At 43.2% G+C, this 24,862-nt stretch overlaps 2 protein-coding genes across 2 annotated transcripts; both read left to right on the top strand.

The window, feature by feature from the left end:
- Window positions 1-9,325: 9,325 nt before the first annotated feature.
- Window positions 9,326-10,091, top strand: LOC141027001 (uncharacterized). The gene is made up of 3 exons (XM_073503910.1): window positions 9,326-9,471; window positions 9,583-9,892; window positions 9,990-10,091. The coding sequence occupies exons 1-3, from the start codon at window positions 9,326-9,328 to the stop codon at window positions 10,089-10,091; spliced, it is 558 nt and encodes a 185-aa protein (XP_073360011.1).
- A 9,592-nt stretch (window positions 10,092-19,683) lies between these two features.
- Window positions 19,684-24,506, top strand: LOC141027000 (uncharacterized). Its single transcript, XM_073503909.1, is given in 8 exon segments — window positions 19,684-20,049; window positions 20,371-20,445; window positions 20,531-20,770; window positions 20,886-21,092; window positions 21,481-22,208; window positions 22,505-22,581; window positions 22,978-24,186; window positions 24,499-24,506. Coding segments are annotated over 8 exon segments (2,625 nt in total). The 5' UTR covers window positions 19,684-19,968.
- The last annotated feature ends 356 nt before the right edge of the window (window positions 24,507-24,862 follow it).

Genomic DNA, 24,862 nt, shown 5'->3' with positions numbered 1-24,862 from the left:
GTATACTGAGAGACGCGTCTGTGCAGCACCAAAGTTGCATTGGCGATCACGCGTGCGGAGCACGTAGAGTTACTGTGGGTTTCATGTGAGGCACGTTGATCAAGCAAACAGAGGCACGGAAGTGCAGTCAGTACAAGCACGGTTGTGTGGAGGCACGGTTTTGAACCCTCTTGCTGCTGTCAAGATTCTAGAGGCACGGATGTATGGCAGTAGAGGCATCGTTCCGAATATCAGGTTAGAGGGGCTCGGTTAATGATGCACAGGTGTGTAGTCTCTAGGGTCACGGGTGCGTGGCACCACAGGCATGGATTGAGTAGACACTTAGTGAGTCACGCTTGTACATAGGTCAGTTGCACACAGTAGTGTAGTCTTGTGGCATCGTGCAGAACTGGTGTACGGAGAGGAACCTGTGTGCAATAGCAAGGATGTTCTGAATGGACAGAGCGGTGTTTGATGTGAAATGGAGGCAAGGATTTTTTTTTCAATGTGGTTAAAGTAACAAAGCTCTCGTCACTTGTGACTGTGTACCAAATGATCTTCTGCAATATTTATGAATTGTTCACGCCAATGTTTAATAAGTATTGTACTGAAAGTTTACAACGATATCATCACATATTCTTGTAAATGCACGATGCATCTTGTAAAGGTTGAGTATGAAAATTATAATACAATATCGTGCGAGATATCTCTCGTTCTATAATCATGGATACAATATATGCTTGCTCAGTACTGGGACATAACTTACTAATTGCATTTAGACATGCAAAACGTAGTATGCATTTGTACATGAGCACACCACTGTGTTCAAAGTTCAAACGTAAAATAGTAATACAATACACACAGCATCTTTGAGCAACAACAAACATATTTACAACATAGGTTCATACAATCTAAATTATGATAATAGTAGTTCCTACTAGTTTAATGTAGACATCCATTTTCTCGCAATTTACCAACCACTGTTTCCCTTCTGGCGCTTCCAGCCGCTGGAAGATCCCTCGTCATTGCTCTTATGTGGGCGGAGTCTTTCTTTCATTGGTTGTTGGTGCAGGTGACGTAGCCCGTTCTTGATGATTAGGATTCTACGGTACAACTCGTAGCTAACATACCCGTCCTTTGTCGCGTACTCAAGGTGTATCGGTGAAAGTGGCTTCCACTCCTAGAACTGGTGCTTCTCCTTTGGGAATGATTTCTTCATGTTCTTGCATGAGGGGTCGATGATGGCCGCTGCAAGGTCAGCCATGGAGTCCCTTTCTCCACCACCCTTGATGCAGAATAGCCTCTGGATGTCGACGTGGTGCTCGTCTGGAATTTTGATGCATGCACGGGCAAGCATGGTCTTGTCGTTCCTGGTGTCGACGCTAGTGAAAGTTACCGCTTTCCGTTGCAGGAAGTCAACTAACGCCTGGGAGCGCTCGGATCTGCAGTAGTGGTATAGAAGGACATGCTAGCGCATGGCAAGTTGGACGACGGCGATTCCTTGTCGTATGTAACTGCTCTTACGTGTGTACTCGAGGTCGAGGCCGACGAACTTGTTCTTCTCCTCCTTTAGCCATTCTTCGTACTTTTTGATGATCCGCTCCACGGTCCTTGGATCGTTGGTGTACACCACCTCGAGCATGGTTGTACCGTGGGTAGTGATGTGTTCGGTGAGTGTTGTTAGTTTCCCGTCGTCCATGGCTGGAGGTGTGCGGTGGTGAACTGCGGCCGGCGAGAAACTTTCGAGGAAGAGGATGAAATGGAGTCGGAAAAGTGAAAGGGTTATTTTGTCGTGCAAAAAAGGAAACCGCCAAAGCGCAGTTGCTAGTCACGCGGCGGTTCCAGGCGTAGAATTTCGGAAACAGGGGTTTGTTTTATTTGTTTTTTTAAGTTTTTCACTTGTCTTGTTCATTGCATTTTTTTATTCGTTGCGTGCTGCCTGCGTGATCCATCTTTGGCTGTGAAAGTAGTCGTGTAAACGGTAGAACACTCAGCAGATGCATGGTCGTGCCCTTGTTGTGAAAATGTTTTTTTCAATTAATAATCTTCCTTGGTTAGGGAGGCACGGTTTTTATATTATTCGGTGCACAAGTGTGTGTTTAGGAAAAGTTGAAGTAAATATAGTTTGTACTTGAAAACGGAGTCCTGTTTGGTTTTTAATTGAGATATGTTTCACTAGATGGTTTGAATAAGTTTGATAACATGGTATTGGTAGAGGTTTTGAATCACAAATTGATTCTTGTTTCATTTGATTTTTGAAAATGAATCTTTTTGTTTTTTGGTTTTTTGAATTGTGAACTTTTCAAAGGATAAGAACTACATTTTTTCGAATGAATCATTTTGATAGTTCAAACAGCATTTGTTTCAAAGGATCATTCCGATGGTTGAAACAGCAAGTTGAGTGTCCGTAAGAGCTACATAAGTTGCAAAATATCATTCCGATAGTTCAAGAAAGCACATGGTCCATAATAATTAAATTACTCTACCATCCTAACTAGCAAACTTATAGTAATCAGTGTTTTGCTCCTGGAGGCATCATCATGAAACGAGCGTTGAACATTCTAGGAGATACACTGTTTGCTTCCATTTTAGGTGCTGGTTCCGACGGAATCTACATAATGCGCTGAATGATGATGGACACAGAACGGTCATGGCGCTATTTGAAAGTGATTAGAACAACGTTCTTTTCAACGAAGGATGCAGCTGATATGAAGTCTCTGAAAGAAGAGTTTTCTATTACCATCCTGCCGTCGTTTTTGGAGGTGTAGTACGATGAAGGAGTGATGACATGTGTAGGTTCATCAGGAGCTTCAAGGGTTACCCTGCCATTGGTTGGCATGTCCACCCATCTCTTCAGTGTTGAGACAACACTCCTCGGAATTTTCTAGAAGAAAATCGAAATTAAATAGAAATTAAAACCGTTGATTTGTCACTTGGACAATAAATAAAAGAATATCTGAATATGGTGAGTGCACAAACATTAAGAAATTCCATATTGGAAGTAATATAGTTCCTGGCATGTTCTGGTTTGTGTGTAAACAGGTAAAACAACATATTAAGAGAACAACGGAAGTTTTGTTGTTTTAGGTTTGAATAAATAGGTTCTTTATAATTTTACATATAAGCAATATTACGTCAGTATTGTTTATATTACATATGAGCAAAATACGTTTGGTATTTTAACAAGGACAGTTGTAACCAACCATGACGTAGTCTTTGGTCTTAGTGTGAGTCAAGACATGGACAAATGGACGGCAACGGATGAAAGTATCTCCGAAAAGGCGTTGTAGAAAGAATCGTGTCTGGTCGTAGGTAAGCTCAATATCCTTAGAGTAGACACAGCAGTGAACATGGTCGAAATCGTCAGAAGAAAGATCGCCGAGAGCTAGAAAAAGAAAAAGCTTTTAAAGTTAGATAAAGTTATATCCAACACAGGGTTAATATTATTCAGTTCGATTCATGCATATAAAATTACAGCGAAAGAAGATAAGTTTGTAATATAAAAATATAACGAAAGAAGATAAGTTTGTAATGTTTGTAATATTAAATACCAACCAACGTGGGGTAATGGAAGCAGCCTTTTGTTATCTCGATATGTTTGTATTTTGAGATTGAGACCCTCGTCTGGTAGTTCAAATTCTATTCGGTCTCCAGCACGAAGTTCATAATCAGCCGCAAAGATGTTCCACTCACAACCGCAGAACTTTGTGTAGTTTGCCCTATGATTAAACAAAGCATCGTAAGACCTCCCTTCATGTGTAAGAAGGGCTGGCTCTACCTGCTGTTTACGCAATTTTCTTGCTTATTTCTTCTTCTCTTCAATGTATTCAGCGAGAAAAGCTCTAACATTACAAGGTACATACTAGAAAAAATAGTGCAAATAACAACCTGTAAGTATAAATTTGAACTCGCGTACTATTAATGTTAAAAGTTTTCTTAAATTGGATATGAATTTTTGATAACAATTACAGATAACAACATAATTGTATTATAACTTAATGGACACAGATTTTTGGCATATGTTGACTAATTTTAATTAGAACTGAAGATGCATTATAGTAATCAAGGCATAGGCAGGCAAAACTAATGGACTATATTAATCAGGGCATAGGCAAGCAAACTAATGGAAAATGAAAACACAAGGCAGTTTTGAAGAAGTGACAGCAGGGGAACCTAGTGCAGGTGCAAGGGGGTATGAGTGACAGTGACGATTTTTACTGTGTTGTAAGCAACTAATTTGTTAGTGATGCTTACTAACCATGCGGCTCTAGCAATTTTCATCAAGAATAACCTCAAACTCCTGGAGAACTTCAGGGTATAGTTCGCAAGGGCCGCCTGGTTGGCGGCAGGTAGGGAAAATCATACCTAAATAATTCAGAAAAACTATGTTAAGAAAACAAGAATATCGTAACAATTTAAAAACAAGCTTCAACGTGGAAGGTAGTCAACGACTAGCTTCAAATATGTTAGCCATATTGAAGGTAGGCACCAACTACAAATTTACCATAAATCTTCTCATCTATCCTTCGAGAAAAGCAGTATGACAGAGTTTATAACACTTGTTTAGATTTTCAAATGGTTTTTATATTCCTTTAGAGAATGAACTCGTTGTACCGGATCTGATGCTTCAATAACTATCAAATGAAAAACCTAAACATAAAACGTAAATACGGATCGGAGCATGACATGCTGCTTACGCATATGATTTTTACCTAGGACAGAAGAAGAACGAGGCTTGACAAACGGAGATTTGGGTAGGGGAAGCTTAGGGCAAGCGCACACGGCTAGCAAAATCTACGAGAGAAGCACGACCTGGAAGTTAATCAAGAGACCCAATAAAAACTCTACAATAACTTGTTTGAAATGAGACTGTGTGCGGGGAAGAAGCACGAACCCTAGAAGTAGGCGGACGGATAAGGCAGATGGGTTGTGATCGGAAGCTTAGGGCAAGCACCCACGACCAGCAATCTACGAAAGAAGTATGACTTAGAAATTAATCGATTGTGTGCGGGTTAGAAGCACGAACCCTAGAAGCAGGAGACGGAGAAGAAGCACGAACCCTAGAAGCAGGCGACGGAGAAGGCAAATGAGTTGTGTTGTGGCTGAGGGAGTCGGAGCTTATTAGAATATAAAGGAGACGGGAGAGAGCAAGAGTAGTAATGAGTGCTTCTTGTTTTATTTTTATTCTGTGAAATGGAATGAATGCTGGTTGTAGTTGGTGTGCGTGCATCCCGAGGTGTTATGGGGACATGAGATGTTTGACTCGTCCAGCTGCCTCCCATTATAGTTGTCCAGCTGTGCTGCCTCCGAGCAGAGTCTTTTACGTGCCTATCCTGCCTCACATACTTTCTGTGAGGCACGGTTATACATGCTGAAAAGCATGCTCGTGCTTCTGTGTTTTTTTAATCACATGTTTAATCAGATATGGTTGGGTGTTTCTTTAGGAGAGGACCGGTGATGATGTTATTAGATGCACGGTTGTTGTAACAGGAGAGGCATGGTCAATATGCCGGGGGATGCAAATTGAGGGGAGGCATGATGGTTGCTAATGAGAGGCACGTTTGCATCTGAAATCGAGTCACGGTTCGTGACTTTGGTATTGCAATTTTTTTCAGGCAGTCGTTGACCCAGGGGAGTCACTGTTTTTATGTACGCTGGCTTCAGGCGGGAATATGTATGATAGCCCACGGTTATATGCATGTCAGAAGCATGGACGTGCTTTTGTTTTGTCAATGTTTCTGATGGTACGCAAACATGGTGCGTTGATGTTAGTGAGGTTTGTCTTTAACCAAAGTGGATGCACGCGTGTGGCTTTTGTTCTGGCGAACCGTGCTTCTATTTTTGTTCACTCCCAGTGTAGTATTTGTACGACTGGGTCATCTCGTTTGCCTCTTCGCATTGTTCTCTCGGTCAAAAGATGTGCTGGTGACCGATGGGATGGCTATTTATTGTTAGTATTTACTGTGCCAGATACCGTGCTAGATTTAACCTAGAGGCTCCTCGATTACAGCGTGGTAGTTGTGACTTTTGAAGTGCATGGTTTCACGAGCTGCAGAAGCACAATCGTCCATTCACCGTTTCCTTAGCAATTAAATGGGCGCATGGTAACTGAGTCGTCTCTCCCCAAAGGTTAAGTAGTGGTCTATTCCTGGAGGTTATCGCGTCTTATTCCCTCCAGAGAAGTGCAGGTAGCTCCCGTCATCCTCGCCTCGTACGAGAAGCACAGTCAAACTCCATTGTCGTCTCAGCCTCGGTTCCATGGACGACTTCAGGCACTACTAAGCGTCTCTTTATAGATGCTGATGGTAATACCAAGCTCGATGTGTTGTACACCAATGAGCCCCACAAGGTGGAGGAGATTCTTACTCTCTATGAGGAATGGCTGCGTGAGGACAGGTACAAGTTTGTTGGTCTTGATCTGGAGTACACACGAGAGGATTATTTTGATCGTAGTAGAAAATTTGCCGTTATGCAACTTGAGATGCGCAAGCATGTTCTTGTTTATCACTTGTGCAAGGCCAGGACGGAGTGCGCTGCTCTGAAGGATTTCCTTTAGAACAAAGGTATAATTTTCGCTAGTGTCGACGTCAGGAACGATATGGATGTTCTCGCAAACAGTTACCTCAAAATCCCAAGAGAGTGTCACATCGACCTTCAAGAGGAGCTCATGATCAAAGGAGGCAATCTAAGGGATTCAATGGCAGATTTGGCAGGAGCCGTCATAAACAAATCTTACTTGAGTATCAAGTCGTCTTTTCCACAAGGTCTGCATGACTACTGGGAATGGAAGCCGCTTTCCCTTGAACACCTAAAATATGCGGCAATTGTAAGTGAAAGTTTCGTCTTTATATTTTTGTTTTATTGCAACAAGAGTACTTTTCCCCTTTACGTATATCTTCATTCTCATCCGCTTTTTATTTTAGGATGGGCATGTCAGCTACGAGCTGTACTGCCGAGTTCTTTCTATGAAGGACATGATGCATCCTCGTTGTCCTCCCGACCCCGGACGCCGTTGATGCTTTTGAGCAGAACTCCAATTGAGTAGAATGGTCCCGGTGGTCTGAGCAGAATGGACTCCTGGAAGACTTTCATTTCTTTTTTTGTATAATTAATGAGTACTTTTAGTTCAATCCTATGGAGTACCGTCTCATGTTATGTGAATATAATTTCTTATGTTTTTTCATGTTACAAGTTCATTGTTGACGTTTGCGCGAGTTCATGTATATTTAGAGAACCTGTTGAAGTGGCGCATATGTATTGTTTGGGAGAAGCGCGTTTTGTGTTTCGCTTTTATTCAGTGCTGTTTGTTTGTGTTTGTATTGTTGTCTTTTACATGTTCGCACAAGAGAGGCACGTCTGCTAAAGTACGAGGCAACATTTTAGTTTCGTGTCTTTGTGTGCTTTAGGACCGTGCCTCGAGAATCCGGGCATCCGTGTATGTTCAGGCTTCACTTCCGTGGCTTCTTTCCGTCTATGCATGTACATCCGTGACACACGCCATGTCTGTAACGTGCTGGTTTCACACGGCAGTTCCTCTTGACACTACACAACCGTGCCTTTGCCACCACTCTCTTGAGAAGCCGCAATTCCGTGCCTGTATACGCTTTAATTCGGTGTCTCCTGTACGTGCATTTGCGTGTCTCAGGCGTCATGCTGGCTGTGACTCTACGTGCCTTTGGTGCCAGACGCCTGTCCATGAGGGGACGCATATGTATTGTTTGGGAGAAGCATGTTTTTTGTTTGGCTTATATTCACCGATGTTTGTTTGTGTTTGTATTGTTGTGTTTTACACATTCGCACAAGAGAGGCACGTTTGGTAACATACGAGGCAACATTTTCAGTTTCCTGTCTTTGTGTTCTTCGGGACCGTGCCTCTAGAAGCCCGCATCCGTGTCTGTGGAGGCTTCACTTCCGTGGCTTCTTTTCCGCTATTCATGTACCTCACATGACACACGCGATGTCTCTATGTGGCGGTGTCACACGACAGTTTCTCTTCAAACTACACAACCGTGCCTCTGCCACCACTCTTTTGTGCGTCCAGGTGGGTTGTACTCGTGCCTCGAGAACGCCAATTCGAAAGCCGTACCTGTGCGACAAAAGTCGCAATTCCGTGCCTGTATACGCTGCAGTTCCGTGCGTCCTGTACCTGCATTCGCTTGTCTCAGGAGACATGCTGGCTATGACTCTATGTGCCTGTGGTGCCAGATGCCTGTCCGTGAGGGGATGCGGTGGCTGTGACTCGTCGTGCCTGTGCTTCTACACGCCCGTGCCTCTAGACACTTTAAAACTGTGGCTCTTTCACTTCTACCGTTGATTCGCTGCTTGTATTTGATGTATCCTCATGTGATACACGTCACGTGTCTATGTGTCTGCGGTGTCACATGGCTGTCCCTCTTGAGAGTTTGCAACCGTGCCTCTCGAACAGAGTGTTCTTACCGATGCCTCTGCCACCTCTCTTTTTTGCATCCAGAGGATTTTTATGCAGAGGATTTGTATCTGTGCCTCGAGAATGCCAATTCAAAAACCGTGCTTGTGCGTCGGAGAACCTGCAATTCCATGTCTGTACGCAGAGGGTGTCTAGCCGTGGCTCGAGAATGTTAATTGCAAGGCTGTATTCATGCCTTGCCAAGCCGAAGCACGTGCCTGTAGAGGCTACGTTTCCGTGCCTTTGTTGCCTGCATTCACGTGTTTCCGGCAAGTTGCTGCCTGTATCTCTACGTGCCTGTGGTGATACCCGTGCCTGTGGAATAGACATGTATGTGTGTCGTGTGCCTGCATACCCGTGCTTGATAGACACGTATGTGCGTCTTGTGCCTGCATACCCGGGCCTCACCTGAAACCAGCCTTGACTATCGAGGGACAGATGTTGTGAATCTAGCTAGATGAGGCACGGATGAGTTTTGGCCTTCGGATCTAAGGTGTACGGCTGGCTGTTTGTTTGCTTCATTGGATTCTTCCGTTGGTGGTCTTTGTTCAAAGGAGGAATTGATGACCGATGTGCCGGCTGTTCGATGTGACTATTCAGTGTGTCAGTTACCGTAAAATAAAGTTAGAGGCTCCTCGATTTCTCCACGGCATCAAATATTTGTGCACAGCCGTGACTTTACGAAGTGCATGGTTTTATGAGCTTCGAAAGCACAACCGTCTATTTGCTGTTCCTAGTTCACACGTTAATGCGCATTGCAACTCAAAGGTTCCTCGCCAAGGTTAAATACTGGCCGTGTTTGTGAGGTCTTCACGTCGTATTGTATCCACAGAACATCAGTCAGTTCCCACCCTCCTCACCACTCCCCAACCTTGTCGCAGGGTCTTAGGAATCTCCATTGGCACCTTGCTGCTCGTTGCCATGGTCGACTTTTTGAACACCACCGAGTACCATCCTATAGTTGTCGATGGTAACACGAAGCTCGACGTGTGGTACACCAACGAGCCTGGCAAGGTGGAGGAGATCATTGGCTTGTACGAGGATTGGTTGCGCGAGGAGAAGCACAAGTTTGTTGGTCTCGGCATGGAGTTCACGCGAAACGATTGTTACGGGCATAGAAAAGTCGCTGTCATGCAACTGTCTATGCGGAATCATGTTTTGCTCTATCACTTCTGCAGGGCCAGGACGGAGTGCCCTGCCCTGAAGGATTTCCTTGAGAATAGAGGTATAACTTTCTCTAGTGTGGGCGTCAGGAATATTAGAGATGCTCTTTTTCAAGATTTCATCAGAATTCCAGAAGGGTACCACATCGACATCCAAGAGAAGTTTATGATCAAAGGCGGCGAAGAAAGGGACTCCATGGAGGACTTAGCAGGAGCCATCATTGACGAATCTTATTCGAAGCTGGAGTCAGCTTTTCCAGAACTTCTTCATCACTACTGGGATTGGAAGCCACTTACTTTTGATCACCTGAAATATGGAGCTACTGTAAGTGAAGATTTCATTTTCGTTAGTTTCTGCCTTTGTTGCTAGAACAGTACTTGTTTTTTTTGTATATTCATGTTTTCATTTGATTTTCCTTTAGGAAGGGTATGTAAGCTATGAGCTATACCGCCGGTTTCTGTCGATGAGGGACATCCTGCATCGTCGCTGTCTTCCTGATCTTAGATGGCGAGGACGTTTCTGAGGAGTCGTCCAGGTGGAAGTGCTGCCAAGATGGATTGTGTGATGAATTGGTTATTTGATAGTTATTGTATGGGGTAATATTACATAGACTGATGAATTTGTAATTGTGGTTGTTTTATTTTGAACCGGATGGAGTTGACTAGTTTGGAAATTTAAGTTTATTTTCGTTCCATTATGTTTTTCTTGATTGGGTGCCTTCAAGAATATTTCCTCTATGATTTGTTGCTACGAGTTGGTATAAGATGAGATGTATTAAGGAGAGCACTCAGATGTGCACTTTCGTGATTCTAGGCAGCGCACAGTCGTCTGTTCAGGGAGGCATTGTTTTTGTTTTAGGCAAGGCACGCTCTGGTCTTATTAGTTTGCTAGCTTCTTCACTGACAGGTAGGGGCTTTACTTTTGCTTTGTGTTTGTACTGTGTTTGGCACGGTTGTTTTTATATTGAATATATGGTTGTGGTTGTGTGTTTGAAATGTTTTTATGTAGAGCTTTAGTGTGTTTAAGATTCTTCAGATTTTCTCACTTTGCTGTCTGTTTCAATATATGTTGTCTGTTTCAGTATATGTTGTCTGTTTTAGGCACGGTAATCCAGTGTGATACTTGTTGTGGGAGTATTGTGTTATCGACGGTTGCGTTTCTGTGTTTCTATTATTGTGGTGGTACTTTGATTTTGAAAGGCATGGCCATGAAGGCATTGGATGCATTGTCGTATGTTTGGTAGAGGCGTTATCCTTCCTTTGGGTATTAAATTCGGAGAGGCACTGCGTTATGTTAGTATGAGTCACTGTCATGGTTGTATGTTCTATAATATTTCTAGTTAGTCTGCTAGTGAAGTCACGTCTGTCTAGTTAGTGGAGGCATGTGCTATGTTATGTTGAGTCAGAGTTCTGTCTGTTGTTCGCAAATGCTTTCTCTTACACGTTCGCTCGGAGAGGCACGTCTACAATGTTATCAAAGGCATGGTCGTGCCTTTCTTTCGAAACGTTTGCTTTCACTTATTTGCTGAGAGAGACTCGTCGTTGAAACTTGTGAGGTCACGGACCTTTTACAGTTGAAGTCCCGGTCGTTCTTCTGTTTTGGTAATTTTTTCAGTTTAGCCGTCTATCACAGAGGATGGTTCTTCTTTCATTAACTTGAGCCACGGTCGTGCTTCCATGACTCATTTGGCTTGGAGAGGGACCGGTGTTAAGCTGTCGAGAGGGGACGGTCCTGTGTTAACTGGTGGCGCACTTGTGTGTGTCAGCTTAGTTGTCCGTGGTAAGAGAGGCACGTTCTACGTGGATAAGAGGTACGACAGTGCCTTTGTGACCCGGATTACTAGAGGTGAGTCATTTAGCTCCTTCGTCAGATGCTTACGAATTGATAGTGTTTTTCCTCTGTGTTTCAATTGTTTCTTTTATTATGTCTTATTGAAGTGAGTGGTGTTCGAGTGCAAGGAAGTGATGTGTTGAATATCATGTTTAGAACTTTTGGAGAAAATATGATTCTTATTTGTAAATGTTTGCTGTTCAGGAATTTAAGACTTGACCATTTGAACGCACAACTGTGTTTAACGGGATCCATAGCAGATATCTTCGACGGACACAAAAATAGGTGAAACATTGCTGTGATTACATATGAGTCGATATGGCTGGCTGAAACAATGTTCGTATGGCTCCAGCTAAATTAAGGCACATTTAAGCAGTAGTCATCTTCTTCCAACTCTTCTTCTTTCGCGCCGGATATTGTGCTTGTCGAGGACGATGCTCAGTGCCTCAAATACATGGCATGTGTTGTGGTTGGATGCTATCGTTTTGTAAGTTAGTTGTTCTCTCATCGGTTTCACATGGATCTGCAAACACATAACCGTGCAAATTAATAAAATTTATTGTAAAACTTAATGTTCAGCTGGCTTGGATGAACGTATGTTGATGTGTTGTCAATGAGAGTGAACTTACATTATTGATAAAAAATGAATTATTATTCAAATTAATGAGCGGCATCAAATGCATGGTGTAAATAGCACTGTCATCCCTGAAAATTGAGAGCATTAATGTCTGTGATTAGAAGGTGAACAGTAGGTATGGGATGTGTAGTGGAACAAAAAGATGCATGGTTTAAATGAGGTAGAGCTACAGTTAAAAGAAACTTACTATCTGTCTGAGTTACATACACTCTGCACAGGTTTGACATGAAAGGAGGCCATGGTGTGAGGATAGTTGTTGTAAGCAGAATGGTAAGCTCTCTTGAAGTTTTCGATGACAATGTCCGAGTGTTCCTTTATACCGTCGCAACTGATATAAGGACACAGAATTTCGAAGCGACGCATTGCAAGATTCACGATGATGAGGTAGATAAAATGTGGATCCTTTCTCACAGGTATTAAGACCTAAAACAATTAACATGGAATAATATCATTATAACAAGAAAAACTTTTAGAATCAAAGACGAACACTGGGCAGATAGAGTGAGTAGGGTGAATTCACAATGTTACATTTGTTGGGCAGCCTGTACCCAATAGTTTTTCCACAATGTGTTCCTTGAGTAGTTCTGTTCTTGCTCCTAGAACTTTAAATTTATCCTGCAGAAAATTCAAGCTGTGTCACTCAGTGTGGTAGTAGTAGTAAATGTGGTTTGTTATTATTATTTATGAGAAGCAAGAACTTACAGAAGCGTCCATGTACATTATATGCTTGTGCACAAATGCTGGCATTGCGTAGAATTGTTCTTTCATCAGCAACGCTGAGTAAGCATCGACCACGAATGAGTTGATATATCCATATACCTTCATTGACAAACCTAAAGTTCGATGATCGGCCCAACGTCGATCGACGGAGAATATCCTCTTGCTGTAAAAAAACAAATGAATTTTAAATCGTAAGATTTTCTTTTTTAACATAAGAGGAAATGATTAGTATTCAATTTCAATAGTAGAAGAATCGAGCCGAAACACTTGAATATGATAGCTTCAGGCAGAATATATTGCATTAGTAAACGAAGGGACCAAAACTTTACTGTAACACGAACAACGAATTCATTACCTATCATTTTGCTTGATAACTGGCGTGTTGTCGACGATTGTTTCATACACTTCTTTCTCCTCGTTTGTGGAATCTCTTATTTCCAAAAGTTGGCAGTGATCTTGATGGTCATTCCCTTGTTCAGTGAATCGAGTCTGTTCTAGCTCAGAATGATGTTGATGAGGCTGGAAGACATGACCACCGGAGTTCAATTGACCATTACTAATTTGCAGACGGCCCTCATTATAATTGTTGTTTCTTTGGAACATTAGGCGTTGTGGTTGGTGCTGCATGCGCAGTTCTAATGTTCTGACAGTTGGATCACCGGTTGAGCTTGAAGGAATATCTGTTGGAAAATGCTGGAGAGGATGGCCGGAATACTGCATGCTGTTGAACTGTTGTTGCAAGGCATTGTAACTTTGCCCATTAGACCCGCCTTTGTGTGGTTGTTGATTGTTCTGCTCTTGAGGTTGGCGTTGTTGGCACCGTGTAGTGCTGTTATTCTGAGCATCATTGTGTTGGGGGTAGTGGGCATCACGGATAGTGGTTTGTTGCTGGTACTTCTTGTGACTTTGGTTGTTCATCGCATATGGTGAGCGCTGGCTTTTGTTTGAACCGCCGTTATTCTGAGCACCAGGATGTTGGTAGAAGTGGTTTTTGATACTAGGAGCTGGTTGGTTGTAGTGTTGGGACAAGGGAGTTGCTGGTAAACTTTGGGACAAGACAGTTTGAGTTAAACCTGTAGAGTATGACGTATCAAAGGCCTGTGTGAGGTGGCTACTGCCTGACATTGATCCTGATCTGCTGGGTATAGGTGGCTCTGGATAGTTAGAAAGGGAAGATCTAGCTGACGAGCTTGAATTCTTGGCCAAGTGTGAGACAGTACCAGGTTGGCATTGTTGTGATGCTACTTGGTTATGAAAGGGTTGTTTCTTTTTTTGTTCAATGACTCTGTCAAGTTGTTCATAGATAGATGGATCAGACCATATTTGATCATCATCAATGAATCCACAATTAAGGAGGCCTTTGTGGTTGTCAGCTTGTAGAGACTGGTTGTTTGCAGTTTCTGTTGAATTATGTGGAGGCTCCAGTATCCTAACTCTTTTCATAGGAGGCGCTGTACTCTTGTTACCTGGATCTTCTGACTGCTTTAAGGACCTCTTGTGAGTTGCCATTTGTGGTTCCAGTTCTGGCGGTTGTGCGCTTGTGGTAATAGGGACGCTGTCTGTGGGATCAATAGGTGGTTGCTTCATACACTGTTCATGTTCTTCTGCAATGTTATTGTCTTCTGCATTGACAGATGGTGCAGCAACCAGTGGAGAATCACTAGTGGATGGAATTGGTTTTCCCGTGTCCAGTACTGAGCCAGAACCGCTGGCAGAATCACTGGGGACTTCTACTGTAGGAGCAAGGGAGGAAGTAGCTCTTGTGTGTTCTGTTTCAGCAATGTTCTTCTCGTCACTCAAAGTTGAAACAAGATGGACCTTATCTTCCTGCAGCGAAGAAGAACGTTGTCCAGTGACATTGTTTGATTTTTGTGCAGGCTGGGATACAGTGAGGCTCTTTGTGTTGGTTGAAGAGTTGTTGTGAGCGCTATCAGAACCGCTGGACCGTGCAGTAGTTGGTGACGTTTTCCCAACGTGATAAACAGGTGCTCCAAGTGTATCTGTTGAGATTGGATCAGTCAGTAATTGTTTGTCAACCGCAGAGTGCGAGGCTGATGTTTCTGTTGCAGTAGGTTTTGCTGTTTCATCCAAGAGTTTTTCTAGTGGGCTTGTCAGAGAGTTGTGGTCTGCAGATCCTCCAGCAGAATTTTGGGTTTCAATCGGTACAGAACACTCAGATGAATTTTCACCTGTCATTATAATTGCCCCGCTCTCCAGCATCTCGGATGTTGACACGAAGGGCTCATGGTCCGGCAAGCCATCAAGGCAGTTGTGCAGATGGTTATGCACTTTGTCCAGATGAATCTTGGCTTGTTCATCAATGTCCTCTTTGTTGTGGTCGATCATGTTCACTTCCAGTAGCAACTTAATCTGGGTTTATGATTTTAGGCATGAAGATAGACGAATTTGGGACTGCTCTTTGTCGTACGGATTCTGGGATTCTGGGTCAGGGGTATCGCAGCAACCCTTTAAATTTTCCAGGGAGTATGATGTGGCGTGAAGGACACTGGTTGAGCCACTGCTGGAAGAACTTTGACTGCTTGTCGTGCTAGAACTTGGAAGCATAGAATATGTTGAAGGGAGAGATGAAAAAGTTTCTTTTTTCATTTGAGTTGTCCTGTTGCAAGTTACAATAAACGCCCTGGTCTCTGGTCTTGGTTTCTTTTGCACTAAGATCCCTACCAAGTGAAAGGAGCTTCTCCAATTTCTGCTCGAGAACTGGTAGAAACCGCGAGAAAAGTTCTGTGTACATTTCATTGATAACTTTGGCAATTTTCATCTTGGCCTGGAATTGAAAAATTTATTAACACCGAGAATGAAAAGAAGTTATTAATACCAAAAATGAAAAATATCTTGTGAACTACTGTACGTTCTGTCAATAATTGCAGAAATGGCATGGAATAATGTGCGCAGAAGGACACATGGTGTGCCGCGGGAAGCGCGGCTAACAAAGTCCATGAATCATGGTGAACACATTCCTTGAAAGAGCACAGTCGACCTACCTTACGAAGCATGGTTGATCTACCATCGTAGGGAAGCAGTGCTATATTTAACACAAAGGCACAACTAACGTACTATAGGAAGCACTTCTATATTTAACACAAAGGCACATTTAACGTACTATAGGAAGCACTTGTAGTTTTAACACAAAAAGCACAGATGACGTACTATAGGGAGCACTTCTGTATTTAACACAAAGGCACAGTTAACATTCTATAGGAAGTACCTGTAGTTTTAACACAAAAGCACGGGTAACGTACTATAGGGAGCACTTCTATATTTAACGCAAAGGCACAGCTAATGTATTATAGGAAGAATTTCTAGTTTTAACACAAAAGCAAAGCTAACGTACTATAGGAAGCACTGTTAGTTTTAACGCCAAGGCACGGGTAACGTATTATATGAAAGCACTTCTAGTGTTAACACAAAAGCACATCTAACGTACTATAGGAAGCACTGTCAGTTTTAACGCAAAGGCACGGCTAACGTATTATAGGAAGCACTTCTAGTTTTAACATCAAAGCAGAGCGAACATACTATAGGAGGCACTTGTATATCTAACACAAATGCACAGTTAACGTACTATAGGAAGCACTTTTATATTTAACACAAAAGCACGACTAACGTATTATAGGAAGCAGTTCTGGTTTTAACACAAAAGCACAGATAACGTCCTATAGGAAGCACTTCTGGTTTTAACACAAAGGCACAGATAACGTCCTATAGGAAGCACTTTTATATTTAACACAAAAGCACAGCTAACGTACTATAGGAAGCACTTCTATATTTAACACAAAAGTACGGCTAACGTCCTATAGGAAGCACTTCTGGTTTTAACATAAAGGCACAGCTAAGGTACTATAGGAAGCACTTCTATATTTAACACAAAAGCACAACTAACGTACTATAGGAAGCACTTCTAGTTTTAACACAAAAGCAGAGCTAACGTCCTATAGGAAGCACTTCTGGTTTTAACACAAAAGCACAGCTAACGTACTATAGGAAACTGTCTGGATGAACACAATAGGACATGTATCTGTTTCGTAAAAACTTAGGGAACATCATTTCAAACATAAAATCAGGTGCAGAAGCTGGAAATCACTTACGGAACAAAGTTTTTCTTGAGGCACAAATTCTTCTATGTAGGCTTCTAGTCTGGGACTCATTTGGAAAAATGGCGCCTGAAAGCCAGGCGGTGGTTGGAAAGGCGTGCGCCTAATGTCTTTCAACTGCCATGTGGAAGGAAAGAATTACAGTCAAGTCAAATTAATACATGGCAACTAAGTCATTATGTTGAGTCGAAAAGTTCGCCAAAGGAAAATGATGAAAAGTTGACTCACCGTGTGTTTCCCAAAAATTCCGTCCTCTGTTGACAGGCTGTCTATGTTAGCATAATTCTTAATGGCCTCTGTGTCCCACATGACAAGTCTTGCAGGAGTGTTAGGTTCCAGGTCCATAATCTTCGTATCCAGATACTCAAAATACGTTATCTGCAAGTGGGGAAGAGGTAAAAATTAATCATGTTCTTGTAGCTGCTTGTGGGTATAAATAAGTGTACAAGTTAGTGAACGAACCACTGGAATCAGGAGGCAGCCACACAGGGTGCCTGCGAATCCTTTGTCCTTGAAGGTCTGGAGTGATGTCACCAGTTTCTCTGTGACAGCATTGGACCAATCATATGATGATATGTTACTTGCTGGTCCTTCTAGAGCGGCTAAATAGTCGGGGCTAACGCAATCATATGTCGTTGGGCATAGAAATACCGCTGTTGCAAACATCACGAAAACCCGTTGAAACACTTCTCCTGTCAGCTCTGGGGTTATGAGATCAGTTAACTCTCTGATGTTTGGAGCGTGCCCAGCACACCGAGTTTCAGACTTAACCTGACATCTGAAAGCTTCTGATCATTTTCTAGGGATAATCTGCCCGCCCAGTGGAATTCCTAAGATCCGGTGCACGGTGTACGAGTTGATAAGGAATCTGTATCCACTAGGCAGTATGAAACACCTGGAAGGGCAATCAAAATAGCGGACAAGCCAGCGAACGAAACACCTTGGAATCTCGCGACAGCACAGATCTAGAAGGTATCCAAAACCAATATCTCTGATAAGCTGTTTTTGTGGTTCTGTTAGCTTTTCACAGACAGAAATGAATTTCTGGAAGCTAAGTTTTGTGCTGAACTCATCTTCGTATTCACCCATTGCAGCAGCTCTGTGGACAAAGATAAGAAATGACCTTTAGCAAATGTATTGTTGAACCACATGCTTTTCTGGCAGAAGCTTACATATAAACGCTGAGTCAGCAAAACAGAGATAAATATTTAAGCCGTGATTAAAAATGCAGCTAGAATGAGAGGCATTGATTTCCAAAGAAATTTCAACGACACACGCGCGATGCATGATAAAAAACACCTACTTCGAGGCAGCAAGCTGCTTCTTTGTCCTGTACTCCTCAACAAGCTTTTTGTGCGCTGCACGTTTTAACTCGATCCTTAGTCTCTCTGTCTCTAGTTGGTCATGAACCATGAAATCTTGGGTGACAATCTCCGTGCCATCGACAGACTGAGACTGAGTCTCCGACAGCTGTGGGGTGGAGTCCATCTCATCGAACTCTACATAAGAGGTCATGAGCCGTCATCGTTACCAGGTCAGCTATGTAAGACAGTTGTTAGCAGTGCATGTGAGACCATCATCAACAGGTTGGTTAGCTAAGACGGGTTCTAACTCTGAGTTAGTAACTGCTTTGCAAAAACGGACATAAATCCTTTGGATCTCTGCTATAGATTGCGGATCTATACAAATAATTTGACCTGTCTCTAGTTGGTTAGCTAAGACGAGTGCTTAAGTTTTGCATGGCTGGAGATATAACTCAAGTTAGCAAAACCACGGCGCAAGCATGCAGTTGGCATGGTTAAAGTGAGGTTAGCTGAGCCTAATTTTAAATCCATAACCCCTCTGCTGTTAAGACGGCGCAACAGTTTGAGCACGGACCAGCTGAAGATAATTGGATCCGGAACCGATATTCAAATCGCGCCCCACCTGCTGTGTTGCGCACATGCGGTGTGTACGCAGCCCACGGAATTGCTAGCACCGGTAATTTTTTTGTTTAAACGTTGAATCGGTGGCATAATCATGGTGAGGATGCAATGGATTACCTGAACAGGAGATCCACGGCGAGTGAGATGAAGGAGACCGATAATTTTTCAGTGACGAGCGAACTCTGCGGAGGGATCAGGATTGGCTTTCCTTTGGAGAGCTCGCCTGTCGCCACCGATGCTAGATGGAGAGAGATCTGGAACTCATCTGCGGACGACCCCACAAGTTAGTCAAATACTTGGAGGAACTATTTGAGAGCCCACATGTCAGTATGAGTTTGAAGTCCACCTACCACATTTTCTCACCTTAGATGGAGGTACTCCTCGTAGGACTCATATAAGGCCGACCCCACAAGTTAGTGAGAGACTTAGAGGAATTAGTAACTGAGAGCCCACTTGTCAGTGTCGTCGATGGTCAAGTGAAGTCGACCTACCACATCTCGTCACGCCCAAGAAACATGCCCATCTCTCATGCGTCGCAAAACTCACCCCACCTATCAGGTTATTCTTCTCCTGCACGCAAAAAAACAAAGCAGCCTCTCTCTTTCTTTCTCTCCCTCTCTCTTTCTCTTTTCTCTCTCTCCGAGATTCAAAATCATTGAAGGGGATCACTGACAAACTGCAGGGAAGTAGACCCCCCCCACAATTTAGAAAGGTGTGACTTCCGACAATCAGCGCATAAGATTCGGCAATCAAAGGTTAGTAAAAAATTTATCAACGCACCTTTTGTGTGGCGATTCCTGATACATGAGATTCAATTCGTTGATGAATTTTTTGTGGTCGGGATTCATAGAATAAAACTGTTTAGTTTTGCACTATAGCTTTGATTTGAGTTTGTTTTTTGTTTTGTATCCTCTCATCCTTGTAATACGAGGTTGTTACTTTTGTTAGGTTTCATGGTTATCTTTGTGTTAAGTGTTGCACAAGCAAATTAGCATCAGAGGATCTCACTTTGGTTGAGGTTGTAGTTTAATTAAAAATTAATATGTGTATATATTTATATATGTTAATTATATCGAACTAAAAATATATCTCTGTTGATATCGACTTCGAAAAGTTTCAACACTGATACTGCAGGTTTATAACCTTTATATTTATTACATCTCTTTTTTGGGGTAGATGTTCAGGAGTGCGTCATCTGGTCAGAACAACAGGGACGGTCGGTCTTTGAACGACATCGGCAAGGATTATGGGAGGCAGGTGATAGTAAGGAAGTTGAACATTAGTGTTTGGTCTTTTATTTCTGGGACGTTTGCTGTCAAGGTGTCACCACTGAGAACACCAAATAGTAGATCATTAACAACAACAAAAATGATTTATATATCCTCGATGAATGCTGTAATATCTGTTTATCCTGTGCATCTACTCTGCAGTTGAGTATCGAGAGGTGGAAGAAAAAAATTACTACAAAACGAGAAGAAGATCAAGGATGCAGATGCTGTCAAACATGCACATGCCATGCGGGGTGGAATAATTGGAGTCAAGAGTGAGATACAAGTTCTTGGCAAACGCCCCAACCAGGAGCATGGTGTGCAACAGACACCTGCCAAGAGGAGCATTCTAAGGAGCAGAGACTCCACTAAGCAGATTGTGCAGGTAACGACTTCAAACTTCAAACGCTGGTTTTAACGTACGTGGAAGTTTTAGTCGCACGTGCCTCTAATTATTTTTTGGTTTGAAGACACAGATGCCCACAAAGGCGCAGAGCGGGCGTTGTGACGGCCCAGCGTTTCTAGGCGGTCATACTGAAGAGGTGCAGGGTAACAGAATTTCCTTTGATGCAAGCAGAAGGATCATTGGCAACAAAAGCATTGGTGTTCAAGGATTCGGTACGGTTTGCACAAGCAAGAAGAGCCCAACGACAAAATCAAACATAGGAGCAATAAGCTCTACCATACAGCAGCATCGGAAAGCAATACATGTGACAACATATACGAACGTGCAACAACATTTAAAGCAAATGTATATTTTTTTGTGAGCAATTTTTTCTTTGTTTTCGTCTGGTATATTTAAATTGCAGTATCTTCCACACGCAGGTGTACGAGGAAGGAAGCAAGTATCGCGGTAGTCCGCGAATCGATGAAAACACAAGGCAAGGTCCTTTGAAAGGATCACCTGTGGCGTTCAACATGAGTGGTCCTTCCAAAGGATCTCCGATGGCATTCAAAATCGTCAGCGAAATCACCAATGCACGGAGGTTGTCGCCAAGATTTACTGGACAAGAGAGGCATGGGAAAACAAAGGTGACGTCGGAACTATGCTTTTTCAATTCAACACACAAACAGTTTTATGGGAGAACAGGGTAAAGTTGAAAATAGGAGGACGGCTGTCCGTCTTGTACGGCTGTATGTGCAGTTGTTCTTTTATATAGGATGTTGTTGTGCCTCTCCGGTTGTATGTTGTAAACAGAAGCACATCTATGCCTCTTTTTGTAGATGTGTGTGTAGCATGGTCACATTCGTGATGTGAACAGTGCCTCTGGTGTACCGCTTATACTCGGTGAAGAGGCACGGGTCTGGTTTTGGTATACCAGATGAGCCCTGATGAGTCATATAAATCTTTTGTTTAGAAATTAAAAAAAATGCATATGCTGCTCTGGACACCTAATTCTGTTTCTTGCCATGTGTTCAGGATTTGGTGGAGGGGATAACAGATGAGGGAAAGAAATATCATAGTTCTCCATCCATTTCGAAGGAAACGCAACGTTCACAGCAGCAAGTAGCGTACAACGCCAGCACATATTGCATGGTAGAAGCAGCACAGTCCCTTGGTTGCACGAGTGCCGGAGAAACAGGGAGCAGCATTGCACAATGCAACATTGGAGAGGCAGACTCATTTATGGATTTGGCCGTGCCATGCAGAAACGACGCTGTTGCATGTGACAAACAACAGAGCAGCAGCAGCTCCGCTGTAAGTGGACCTGTGGCTGGCGATGAGACTGATGTCGTCAAAAGTGAATGCGATCAGACGAACGAAGACACGGTAGACAGAATCATCATGGCGCCGCCGACCATTGTAGAGAAAGAAATGGACAACATGTTTAAAGAAGGCATATACCCAACGATTCAGGAGGTCACCGAAGCGCTCGAACCAGTGGGTGGTATGGTATTCGGATCATTGGATGAGTGCTTTTTGTTTTTCTGCAGATATGCTAGAAAGGTTGGCTTTGCTGCCAAGCAATCAACGAGCAGAAGATCGACATATGATCAGCAGCTTGAAAAGTAGGTGTTTCAGTGCACTAAGGAAGGGTAGAATAAAACAACTGAGAGACATGTTAAGGAGAGAAGGAGCAACTGCTTGATCCGGACAAGCTGCCCAGTCCAAATAACAGCCAAGAGGGATACAAATAGGAGGAAATGGTATCTGAAGAACGTTCGTCTAGAGCACAACCACCAGCTTCACCCATCTGATTGGATGCTGAAGTTCATGACATGCTATAAGAAGATGACACCTCAGGAGAATTCCTTATACAAGTGCTATAGAAGGCGAGGTTAGAACCAAGGAAGGTTATGCAGATTTTTACTGGCATGGGGAAACCGAGGCGAGAAATTATGTTCGACACGATTGACATAAGCAAGATTGCATGCCGGGACAGGGCTGGAGAGCGCGGCACTGATATCGCAGACACCATGAAAATGTTTGCTGATATGCAGAGGCGGAGGCCGGGATTCCACCCTGTGGAAGAGACAGAGAACAATGTAGTGCGCAGCCTGTTCTGGACAGATTCCTTGTGTAAGATGAATTATGATCTATATGGAGATTTCGTGTCTTTTGACACCACGTTCTCCACGAATATATATGGCTTGCCATTTACACCAATTATAGGTGTCGACAACCACAGGTCGACCGTCCTGTTTGGAGTAGGCCTTTTGAAGGATGAGAAAATAGGGCCATTCAAGTGGCTCCTAAGCACGTTTGTCGAGGCAATGGGAGGTAAAGAGCCGAAATACATAATAACAGACCAGGACCAGGCGATGAAGACTGCAATAAAGGAAGCTCTTCCGAGGACGAGGCACAGGTTCTGCTGGTGGCATATTAGGAAGAACCTGAAGGAAAATAACGCAGCAGTGTTTGCGCAGCACCCAGGGATGTCTGATGATATATTTCGAATAGTCAAAAACTCACTAGATCAAGACGAGTTTGAGTGTGCCTGGAAAGCAGCAATTTCTCTGTACAAGGCGGAAGGCAACAAACACCTGAACACGCTATGGGAACTCCGAAATTTTTGGGTGCCGGCCTACTTCAAGGACTGTTTCTATCCTTTCTCGTCAACAACCACTCACAGTGAGAGCACGAATTCGATGTGGAAGAATTACGTCGACCACAAGGACACTATAAAAAGGTTTGTTAATGTGTATCACATGATTCAGCAAAATTGCCTCGCCACGCTTGACAAGAAAAGACACCGAACAGAAGAGAAGGCGCCATCACTAGAGACGGGTTTTCCGATTGAAAGACAAGCAAGTCAAGTATACACGAATGAAATTTTCAGGAAATTCCAGCCGGAGCTACGGAACCGGACTTACTTCAAGTGCTCTGACCTGGCAAAGGGGAGGCAGTATTTTTTTAAAAAGATTATTGAGCCTGGAGAAAAAGTGTGGAAACCATATCCGGGCGAGGAATTTGACAGGTCTGAGTTCAGGGTAGATGTGGATGAGCAAAAAGAAATATACAGTTGCACCTGCAAGAAAATGAGTAGGGATGGCATTCAGTGCTGCCATGTGCTTAAGGTGATGGACCAAACAGGCATGATCAATCAACTTCCAAAATCTTTTGTCATCCCCAGATGGACCAGGAATCTATCAGAGAGTCTGAAAGTTCTGTCTACAAGTCAAGGTGATAGCATGACCATACAAGACGATGAAACTATGAGATTCGGCCTCGCTTACGCTGAGTTGTCGGATATTTGTTCAAATGCTTGCAGAAAAGAGAAGGCATACCGTGTGCTGCGTGAGTGTACGGAAGATATGAAAATAAAAGTCATGGCGGCACTTGCCGAGGAACCAGACACAAGCATTCTTGCCGAAACACTCAAGAACCCTCCCATGAGTGGCTCAAAGGGTACGAAAAAAGGAGATCGAATCAAAGCTGGTTCTGAGAAGAAAGGAAAATGCAACAAAGCCGCATCCAAGTGCGGCCGTTGTGGAGTAAAGGGTCACAGGAAAACAAACTGCCCGGATAACCCAGAAGTCCAGGAGAGGATGAGGATTGAAGAGGAAAAGAGGAAATCGCAGCAGGAGAAGAGGGCAAGGTCAATGAAATGGCCGACAACATCGACAACACCATCGGGGACATCAAACTGCTTAGGACAATGCACTCCAAGCCTAGGAGGAAGACGTCAGACGCCAGCAACTCCAACGACCCCACTGACAGCAGGGAGCATTTACGAAAGTCTTGCATCTACGCCAAAATCAAACATCACACAAGCCAGGCAAACAGAATGCGTACAGGGAAGCCCAGGACAAGGCACGGAATCTGCGCCGTCCATTTTTAGAAAGGAAAGGTCTGAGTGGAGACTTTTTGGTACCGAAGAACAGTACGAATAGAAAAATTAAAAGGTAATAATGCAGCTTAAACAGGACATAAGCAAGAAACAGTGATGACCGCAATCTTTTGCTTTGTTTTTATGTATGAATATTAATTTTACAGGTAAATAGGTTGAATAGCTACGCAGAAGGGTGGGGTTGCACAAGGGTCGAGAAGGAAGAATGGATCGCTGAACATTTAAAAACAAGGCCGCACGTGGAGCGATGAAATAGCAAGCAATTGGTGGGGAGGGCGGGCGGTTGTCGATTGTTTATTTTCTTGTGCTGTGGTTATAAGAACGGCTTGTAAGTTAATTTGCTGTAGTTATGGAAACAAAACAAATTTAAATAAGAACGCCTTTTGCTTCTTTATGTATTTTTTACTCGGCGGACAAAAATATCAGAGGCACAGGTTTCCTTGTTATTTTCTGCAGCCGCGTCGGTTTTTGAACATGGATGTTGTAAGCATACAAGCATGCTTCTCTGCT

The sequence above is a fragment of the Aegilops tauschii genome, chromosome 7 (assembly GCF_002575655.3).
Source record: "Aegilops tauschii subsp. strangulata cultivar AL8/78 chromosome 7, Aet v6.0, whole genome shotgun sequence".
Classification (NCBI taxonomy): Eukaryota; Viridiplantae; Streptophyta; class Magnoliopsida; order Poales; family Poaceae; genus Aegilops; species Aegilops tauschii.
Note: the sequence above shows the minus strand (reverse complement) of the source record. Positions and strands in the feature narration are given on the sequence as shown.